The 10,832-nt window shown below is 39.1% G+C and overlaps 1 protein-coding gene across 1 annotated transcript in view; it reads left to right on the top strand.

Annotated features, from left to right (window-relative positions):
- The first annotated feature begins 2,733 nt into the window (after positions 1-2,733).
- Positions 2,734-10,832, top strand: part of NME8 (NME/NM23 family member 8) — a 53,100-nt gene continuing 45,001 nt past the window's right edge. Inside the window, exons 1-4 of the mRNA XM_053553548.1 lie at positions 2,734-2,766; positions 2,846-2,903; positions 3,094-3,200; positions 7,890-7,961. Coding sequence (XP_053409523.1) covers positions 2,734-2,766; positions 2,846-2,903; positions 3,094-3,200; positions 7,890-7,961 — 270 coding nt within the window. The remainder of the gene's footprint in view (positions 2,767-2,845; positions 2,904-3,093; positions 3,201-7,889; positions 7,962-10,832) is intronic.

Below are 10,832 nucleotides of genomic sequence, written 5' to 3'. Positions count from 1 at the left end.
TTTGTGTATTTTACAACTATTTGTCACTTGTGTGTAACATAATTTACATCTATTATATATATGTTTTCCAAGAGAGCTTGTTGTTAACATTTACGGCATACCACTAATTGTGACTCTCATGATGTCACAAGTGAATTCTTCCACTGTCTCACACTTGCTTTTCTTATTTAGTAAGACTTCTGATCTCCCATAAATATAGCAGGAAATGTTGCATTACAACATTCACTCGGTACCTGGACTGCAAAGAGATGCCTGCTGTTTTAGATTATTGCAACTTTCTCAGTCCTTGTGGCAGTAGGTAGGCAGGGATGTGCAAAGCTTATTTTTGATTAATCTTAGGTCAGCAGATTTGCTTGATGTAGAAACTGCATAAAATTTTTATCTCAACCAAACCCATCAATCTTTCAGTTCTCAATCGGTTGTAACAGCATTAGGTATATTCAGTCTGATTTTTTATTATTATGAGTTTTCATTATTTTTGGTATCTTAGTTTCATATACAATGAGAAAAGCAAATATCTTCTTCAGTATTATTATTCAGGTGATTTTCAGAGTTGGAATTCAGGAGCTGGCATTTTGATCTAAAGGTGACAGGAGAAATTGAGAAAAAGTTATATAAAATTCTCCTAAATAGAAGGCTAGTTTGCTATCTCTAATGAAATGATGAGTGTAAAGCAAGTCCCTAAACCATTTATTTTCTTTATAGTTCACTTAATTACCCAGCCCAGATTGCTTAAATTTAAAACCAAGAGTTATGTTTATCCTCATCAAAGAGTTCATGTATATGTCAAGAATATATGTTATTTCTATATGCACTAACTTGCTATCTAATTGTTGAGTGTTTATGTACTGATGCTTCATACCAAGCACCCGAGAAGGCTTCAAGAGGAAGAGAGTAAATTGAAAATAATTCTGAAATTCATTTTCTCTTCTTTGGGTCTTCATATATATTTAAAGGTCCTGAGAACATACAAATTAAATAATTGGACATTAATAAACCTGTGCTCCAAGAAAAAACAATTGGGCACCATAGATAGTAATGTATGAGGGGCAAAAATTGATGGGTCAGTATAGCAGAGTGCCTTTCATGAATCTTTAAACATAAAGTCAAATATGTGCAGGAAGCAAAGCAAAGCAACGTATTAGGTCCCTTCAGAAGCATCATCTCTCATAGGCTTTTTGGCATTTATAACTTAGACTGTCCTGTAATAAAACATCAATACATTTTCATACAATCAACATTTTCAGAGCATTTGTCCTTGGAGTCAATTCTGGGCAACTAGTACTCTCAATTGGATTTGAAAAAGATGTGTAGAGTAGTTAAATATTAGACCAGTGTTAGTTTTATGGATTCCAGGATAAATGTAGTATGGTTAGGGGAAATGCTAGCCTTAGGTGAAGCTGAGGAAAGGTGTCTGAGAAATCTGCGCACAATTTTTGCAATCTTTTTAGAGGTCCAAAATTATTTCTAAATAGCCCCGCCCCCACTCCCCAGAACAAGAGTAGATGCTGAAGACAAAGCTGGAGAGAAAGGCTCAGGGTAGAATTCAGAGAACCTTCTGCTTCAGTTTGAGGAGTACACCCTTTACATTTTGTATTGCTAAGCATGGCCAGTCATGGAAAGCTTCGAAGCCCGTGAAAGATACCAGTAGCTCTGCGCTGTGGGGAGCGCACCCTGGAAGAGAGAGGAGCTGATGGGAGGACGGACGGCCTCTGAAGGAAAGGAGTCTTGTGGAGGTAGAAACGGCCCCATTCGATGTGGTGGCAGAAGACGTAGAGGGCTTTAGGGACCAGCTGCTCTTCTGCCTGCTGCCCAGGTCTACCCGCTGGCGGGGCAGAAGCCTTGCGCCGCGGCCCACGGGTGGGGCAGCTGGGGCTCGCGGGCCAGGTGGAGGGTTGGAGGGAACGTTGATAGCTTTCATCTTTCCTGCCAGGCGAAGCACCCTTCTTCTTCCTGTAGCTGGAGCAGCGTGGGAAGAAAGCCCAGCAGAAGCCCAGCCAACTTCAGCTCCGCCCTGCCCAGCACCCCAGGTACTGGGAATTTATGGTCCCAGGCCTCAGCAAGACAGTTGATTTATATCCTGGAGTGAGGGAGTCCTTCTTTTTCTTTAAATGTCCCTAGAGGAGGATCTGTTTTGTGTAAGGCTTGTCAGAGCATTCAGCACTTTTGCTGGGATGCAGTCTTGTTTGGTGTCATCCCTTTGTTGTATACAAGTGTCTGCTGTCACCCACAGGCCATCAGATTCACACCATGCAGGGTCCTGGATAACACTGAATAGGGGATTTGGGCCCCACTGATTTAACACCTGTAGACAGTTTGTTGCTTTCCAGAACACCCTAGGGCCCTTGTTCTAAATGTTGAGTTTCCTTGAAGTGGGCAGATCCAAAGAAGGACTGCAGAAGGATCCATTCATAGAAAATTGACATGCATGCAAATGAAGTATAGAAATAAAGAAAACACTCCGTCCTACTTAAAGGAAAACAAGCAAACAGTATTTAAAAGCTAAACCCTCAAACTTCTCGTGTGGCAGCTATAAGCATTTAGCACAGAGCCCTGCATGCAATAGTCCTGACATTAGCTCCCCTCTCTAGCAAAGGTGAGACTGCACAATCCAATATTTGTGGAGGAAAATTTCAACAGTACATTAAGATGCTATTTGAATGCATAAAGAGAATATTATTTACATTTCTTTTTCTAAAATTTTTGTTCCTTTTTTCATATGATAGTGGATAAATGGCTGGCAAAAAGCGAGAAGTCCAGTTACAGGTAGGTCTGACGTATCAACAATTGTTTATTGGGAGCACTGATGCTTGAGGACCTTTCATAGTGCTTTCCTTTTGTGCAGACAGTCATCAATAGTCAAAGCCTGTGGGATGAGATGTTGCAGAATAAAGGCTTAACAGGTACGGGGCTCCTCTGTTATTTGAGTCCCAGGATTTGGCCGAGAGCACCTCATGATACTCTGTGCCTCTAGAATGCCACCCCCGCCTAGATCATGAGCTCCTACCACACCTTTGGCTTAGCCCCAGCATTGAGGAAGGCTGCTGTTCCAGATGGACTGACTCTGCTCTCTCACCCATTTTCGTCTTCTAGTGATTGATGTTTACCAGGCTTGGTGTGGACCCTGCAAAGCAATACAAGCTTTATTCAGAAAACTGAGAAACGAACTAAATGAAGAAGAAATTCTGCACTTTGTTGTTGTAAGGATGTCATTTTCATTCAACCATTGTTTTCTTGTTTGATTGATTAAGTAACCTCTAATATGTTAAGTATTGCTGTGTCACAATGGCCTGTCAATTCTTCAAAATAGATAATGTTAACTTGGCAGTTTTGCTATATATTAAGTCCTACCAATCTGAGAATGAATAGGATTTCTATCTAGTTCTTATAATGTTGAGATTATTTGTCATGATTGTGAATACTAGGAAAGTACGCACATGGATACCTGTTTATTGACCTGTTCCTTTCACCTGACCACTTGTTCAGGGTGTGTTCCTTAGAATAAGGGCTGCAGTTCTGCTTACTGGATATCACTGAGTAGTGCCTACCCCCAAATTTTCCATTGCTGGCTATCTCCTCTCATTTATTTGCTTCCCAGATGTGACAAGGGATTAAAATATTGTAACCAAACTTAACTGACTCAGTGGCATTAATTGTTTAATTTATCCACACCAAATTATCCAGTAATTAGAATTTTATTATCTAATATGGTAGCCACCATGAAGCATAGCTAGTCCAACTGAGGAACTGAATTTTTTAATTTTAATGAATTTAAATTTAAATGTAAAAACTGGTACCCAATTCAGTTATTGTAAAACCTTCTAAAGTGTGGCTCAACTTGGGTATGTGAATCTACTTTTTTTGACTGTAAGGGTTATTAAATCTGAGTAAGGATCTATTATTTACAATTAACTTTACAATTAACATTTAGTGTACAAACTAAGATATACTCTAATGTAAAATACATGCTAGCTTTTTAAAGATTTGTGGGAAATCATGGGAAAATAATGTAAAATATCCCACAATAATTTTTACATTGATTATATGTTGAAATGATAATATTCTGGATATTTTAGGTTGAGTAAACATATATTATTACATTATTTTTACCTGTTTCATTTTAGTTTTTTAAAGCGGGTACCAGAGAACTATAAAGTATAGAAGTGGAGTAATTGTCTATTTTTGTTGGACAGAAGTATACCTAAGCCAGCCACACCTAAGATGCAACAGCGGTTTATGTATCTTCACTTCTTATTTCTAAAACACATAGCCCCTAATGCAGACATACGGCCTTAACCCATTGTGTGTTCTCTTGGGTTCAAGGCTTGCATAATGCCCCTCCATCCAGACCTTAGAATGAATTTGTTATTGACTTTAACTTGTGTTTGACTATTCATCTCCTTCTGCAAACACTTTTTTTTAACAGGACTTCTTCTCCTTAGTTCAAGGCTATGAATAAGCAGTCTAGAACCTAGAAACTCACCTCTTATTGTCTTTCTGTTCAAGAAAATAAGGGGCGATCCTTTCATCTCGAGTGAAAGGATTGACATTAGCAGAAATAAGGTTTTTTTCTTTAATTAAAAAAAATTGCAATATATAAATATTTTTTAAAGCAGTTGTAAGTTCACAGCAAATCTGAACAGAAAGTACAGAGAATTCCCATAATTCATCTTGCCCACACACCAACAAAATCTTGCATCATACGAGTACATTTGGGACAATGGTGACAAGGGATGAAATGATATTGATACTTTGGTTATCAAAATCATAGTTTACATAGGTTCCCTCTTGGGGTTATATTTTTATGGCTTTTAACAAATGTATTCACTATTATGGAATCACACAGAATAGTTTCACTGCCCTAAAATGCTCTATCTTCCACCTACGCATCACTTCCTTCCCCAGACTTTGAGGCTCTCCGTAGTTTTGCTTTTTTCAGATTGTTGTATCGTCAGAATAATACAGAATGTAACCTTTTTAAATTGGATTCTTTCACTTAGTAACATACACTTGTTTCTTCTACGCCTTTTAAGGACTTGATAGTTCATTTATTTTTAGTGCCAAATAGTACTTATTGTCTGAATGTGTCTTGGTTTCTTTATACATTCACTTAAAGAATATCTTGGTTTTCTCTAAGTTTTGGCAATTAGGAATAAAGTTGCTATAAAAATCCATGCTCACGTTTTTGTGTGGACGTAAGATTTCAGCTCCTTGGGTAAATTTCAAGGGGGCAATTGCTAAATCATATGATGGAACTATGTTTTGTCTTAAAGAAACGGCCACACTGTCTTGCAGAGTGGCTGTGCCATTTTGCATTCCCAGCAGCGATGAATGACGGTTGCTGTTGTGTCCCATCCCCGCCAGCATTTGATGTTGTCAGTGTTCTCGATTTTGGCCATGCTCACAGATGTGTAGTGATAGCTCATTGTTTCAGTTTACATTTTCCTGATGCCGTCTGATGCGATGTAGAGCACCTTTTTTATATGCTTATTTGCCATTTCTTTATCTTCCTCAGTGAAGTGTCTGTTAAGATTTTCAGTCCATTTTTAAATTGAGTTGTTTTCTTTTTGTTGAGCTTTAAGCATTCTTGTATGTTGTAGATAAAAGTCCTTTATCAGATATTTATTTTGCAAATATTTTCTCCCAGTCTGCGGCTTATTTTCTTATTATCTTGGTCTTGAAAGGTTTTTCTTGTTTGTTCTTGTTTTTGTTTTTTGGGCCATGGTGCCATGGTGTCACAGCTCACAGCAACCTCAAACTCCTGGGTTCCAGAACTCCTCTTGCTTCAGCCTCCCAAGTAGCTGGGACTATAGGTGCCTACCACAAACCCTGGCTGGTTTTTCTATTTTTAGTAGAGATGGGGTCTCACTCTTGCTCAGGCTGGTCTTCAACTCCTAAGCTCAAGTAACCCACCTCCCTCGGCCTCTCAGAGTGTTAGGATTACCAGTATGAGCCACCATGCCTGGCCTGGTGTCGTAGATTTCTAAAAGGTAAGATTCTGTAACAACTTGCTTCATTCACTCTGGAGAATCTGGATCACCTGAAATGAAATAGAAAATGATTCTAGATTTGCTTTTTGGCAGGGAGGAAAAACCAGGTTCAGAGAGCAGGAAATAGGTCCTATAGGGTGTCGCCATGTGCAATTGACAAGGCTTGGCATAAAAAGTTAAACACAGTATCAGAAATGTCCAACTGCTGGAAGATGGATCACAGAAGCTCCAGGATCAGAAAATTCTTATAAATCCTAGAGGTTGGCATGTGGGATATTTGTCCCAGAAGTGCAAGTTCACACAGGTTAAGAGTCGTGGGAAACTTGGGTGTTTAATAGGAAATTGGGGCCCATGGGGAAAGAATAAGAAGGCAGGCCTCTCTCACTTCTCAGGCTCCCTGGTAGGGAACTTGGGCACAGGAAAGTACAGTAAAACATCCTCAAGCCAGCGGGAAGAGGGGTTGATGCTGTGCTCCCAGGAAGGTTGATAGGCCAGCTATTAAATCCCTCTTGTTTATTGGATCTGAGTAGGAAGAACAGGGGTATGTGTATGGGTTGTGCTCAGTGGTGGAGGCCAAGACATGTACGTGGAAGGAGAATAAATGACACCGTTGGTTGGGATCCCGTTTCAGCACGGCTCAGAGCAGCCCAGAGGAAGTAGGGATGCTGTGTGAGGACACAGTGCTTCCTTCCATCCCCACAGCAGTACCCCACCTAGACAGAATTCCTCAACCTGCTCCATAGGAGCCAGGTCCATTAATGTACCTATTGCACCGGGAAGCACCAGTGGAGCCTTTCCAAAATATGTCCTATGCATAAGGGCAGCCTGCGTTGAATTTAACAAAAGCGCATGCAGTGTCCTTGGATGTTTTCTCTTATGTCTGCACTCACTCAGTGACAGCATATTCATGTGGACTGATGCTGTTTTTATGATATAACCAGCCCATAAAAGGCAAAAGAAGATAATTAAGTCTCCAGACCTCCCTGTGAACAGCCCTCTGCTGGACATTTTGTTTTCTGCGGCTAAACCAAGGAAAGAGACCCAAATCCAAATATAAAATGTCATGAGGTTGGTTACCTATTAAAATTATCCTAAAATATTTTTCTGCCTTTTAAAAAGACTAATATTAAGCACACACACACACATATGCGCACATACAAACACACCCACCTATATGTACACACACATAAAATTCAGTGGCTGTGTTCTATTATAAAAGAGGGCACCATTACTTCATGTGTAGTTGTTTATAATCGATTTAGGACAAATTGCAATTTATGAATTTTTTTAATGATTTCAAACATAAAGATCAAAGAATTTAAGATTTAAAACCAATTCCTTCCAGAAGCATTTGGGAAGCTCCTTTTAATATAAGATCCTATGACACTGAGGGAGGGATGAGATACAAATGTGGATCTGAAACACTCCCCATCTAGGCACCCAGCTCCTCTTCTAACAAAGTACATGTCATAAGCCCACATGTGTCTAGAGCAGAGTATGGGAAGGAGACACAGGTGACCAGGGAGGGGGTGTGTGAAACAAGAGATGGTGGACAGCAGGAGGGGGTGAGACAGACTCGATGGGGGAAGGACACTCGAGCTGGGTTAGTAAGGGCAGAACCAGCCACTGAGGACAGAAAAGATGGACAGGTGAGTTTGGCTGCAAGCTTGGTACCATAAAGGGAAACAGGGAGGTTGGGTTGAGGCCAAATCATGCAGGACTAGAATTACCAGTATGCAATTTGATCTTTAAAACAACTATAAACATGCCCAGAAAATGGTGCAGTAAACCTGAAAATTGCATGTAACTCTGCATCATTTGAAGTAAGTGTTTCAGATGACTTGGCTATAGTTTCCTCTGTTATTTTATCAAATATACACACATATATATATTTTTCAGGCAGAAGCTGACAATGTTGTGGCTTTGCAGCCATTTAGAGATAAATGTGAACCTGTTTTCCTCTTTAGTCTTGTAAGTATAATATTTATTATCTCAATTTTGTTCTCAGATTCCAACTTGCAGTGAAAGAACAAATAGAATTTTTAAATTACCATGGAACTGTTAGCTGATGATAGTAAATGCATGTTGTTTGCCTTAGCTTTCCTTGTTTATTAATATGTTTTACAATTTGACCTCTAGGAGTTGATAATAGATTGAGGAGATTGCTCTGTCACACACTGAGTTGATTAGGGCAAAGAAAAATAAGATGGTGTTTACCTTTACTAAGGAAATCATCAGAGATTTGTATGACAAATTATTTACAAGAGTGAAAAATTTGGAATTTCTTAAATACCTAACAGGAGAGAAGTAGTTATAAATATTTGTGTATACTCATATAAGGAGGTATCTGTATGATCACTGTTTTGTAATACATGTTTATTCGTATCTCTGTATTTGAAAATGCACGGAAAGAAGACAGAAAATGTATTCACCAAAATACTATAATACTTTTGTATGTATGGGAAAAAGGATGAATAATTTACATTTTCTCGTGTAAGCTTTTCTATATGCAACTATTTTAAATTGCACACTAACTTTATGGAAACCCTGTATTTTCCAAATATTCTGTGATGATCACACAACTTTAATAATGAGAAACACATATGTGCTGTTTACTAAAAGCATAATGCTCAATTAAGTGTTAAATTTGGAACTCAGAGTACAGCTGCTCCAGTTAGAGAACCGGGATAGTACAGAAGGAAAGCCTTCACGGAGGAGATACATAGGACTTGGACTATTCTAGTATGTGATACTTATTTTCTGATATTAGAAATCATTATTAAATGCCACTTCTTGGATATAACTTTTTGCTTGTATTAAATAACACTTTTGCAACCATTTCAAAGAATGTAATTACTAAGTTAACTGAACGAAAAAAATGCATTGCAGATCTTGCGTTCATTTAGATATGCAGAATTTGATGATTTAGATTAGGATCAGCCAAAGGTTTTTTTTTTGTTTGTTTTGGTAAAGGGCCAGATCATAAATATGCTCAGGATTACCAAAATATAGTCTGAATTAGGTTATAACCCTGGACTAGATGTCACTGAACACATTAGGGAACCAGGATGAGTAACTGCGCAGAGGTGGACTGGGCTTGGAGGAGACTAGCAGCAGGTAGCAGGTAGGAGCATGGGGCAGAGGGGGAAGGGCAGGTCAATCACCATGTGGAGTCTGGAGCCCTGGGATAGCATCATCCTGCCATCTGACTAGTCGGTCCATGCCCACTCCCCTTAAATGGACATCCAGTCCATGTTCTCTAATCCCTGCAATCAGTACCCAAAGTATAAGTCCATTCTTCTTCCCAGACATGTTTTGTCCCTCCTTCTAACACTCATTCTTTTCCTTACCCAGTTCTCCAGTTCTCCCCCATCTCTGGAATTGATATAGGCAGTTAGAAAACTTCCTAAGACTTTAGACCATGTCTCTGCGCCTTACTTCCTTGACTTACCTTAATTCTGCCTTCTTCCTTGGGACATTTTCTCTGCAGCCCCTAAGTGGTGACTATTTTTTCAGATTGTTTCTCCAGGCCAGGAGCACAACTGGTATTTCCTTTACTTCCTTTTACTTCTTTGATAATCTTTCCACTGCTTTTAAGACTTCTGTTTTATTGGGGTAAATTTCTTTTTTTTTTAACTTTTTATTTTTTATTTTTTTAATTTATTTATTTTTATTGTTAAGTCATAGCTGTGTACATTAGTGCAATCAAGGGGTACAATGTGCGGGTTTCATATACAATCTGAAATATTCTCATCAAACTGTTCAACGTAGCCTTCATGGCATTTTCTTAGTTACTATATGTAGGCATTTGTATTCTGCATTTAGTAAGTTTCGCCTGTACCCATTCTAAGATGCGCCATAGATGTGGCCCCACCCATTACCCTCCCTCCACAACTCCCCCTTCCCCTTCTTTGGCCCTTTCCCCATAGCCCTGTCCTATAGTTGGGTTATAGCCTTCATGTGGAAGCTATAATTTAGCTTCATAGTAGAGCTGAGTACATTGGATACTTTTTCTTCCACTCCTGAGATACTTTGCTAAGAATAATATGTTCCAGCTCCATCCATGTAAACATGAAAGAGGTAAAGTCTCCATCTTTCTTTAAGGCTGCATAATATTCCATGGTATACATGTACCACAATTTGCTAGTCCTGGAGGTGCCTGTGGCTCAAGGAGTAAAGTGCTGGTCCCATATGCCAGAGGTGGCGGGTTCAAACCCAGCCCCAGCCAAAAACCACAAAAAAAACAAAAAAAAAAAACACAAAAAAACAATTTGCTAGTCCATTCGTGGGTTGATGGACACTTGGGCTTCTTCCATGACTTAGCAATTATGAATTGGGCTGCAATAAACATTCTAGTACAGATGTCTTTGTTATATTGTGACTTTTGGTCTTCTGGGTATAAACCTAGTAAAGGAATTATAGGATCGAATGGCAGGTCTATTTTTAGGTCTCTAAGTATTCTCCAAACATCCTTCCAGTTGGAACATATTAGTGTGCATTCCCACCAGCAGTGTAGAAGTACTTTTCTCCACATCCACTCCAACATCTCTGGTTTGGGGATTTTGTTATATGGGCTACTCTTACTGGGGTTAGGTGATATCTCAAAGAAGTTTTGATTTGCATTTCTTTATGATTAAGGATGATGAGCTTTTTTTCATGTGTTTGTAGATTGTGCATCTGTTTTCTTTAGAGAAGTTTCTCTTCAAGTCCCTTTCCCACCTGAGATGGGATTATGTGTTCTTTTCTTGCTAATACATTTGAGTTCTCTGTGGATTCTGGTTATTAGACCTTTATCGGAGGTATAACCTGCAAATATTTTCTCCCATTCTGAGGGCTCTTTGC

Source organism: Nycticebus coucang, chromosome 11 (assembly GCF_027406575.1).
Source record: "Nycticebus coucang isolate mNycCou1 chromosome 11, mNycCou1.pri, whole genome shotgun sequence".
NCBI lineage: Eukaryota > Metazoa > Chordata > Mammalia > Primates > Lorisidae > Nycticebus > Nycticebus coucang.
This window is presented reverse-complemented; position numbering and strand designations above follow the sequence as displayed.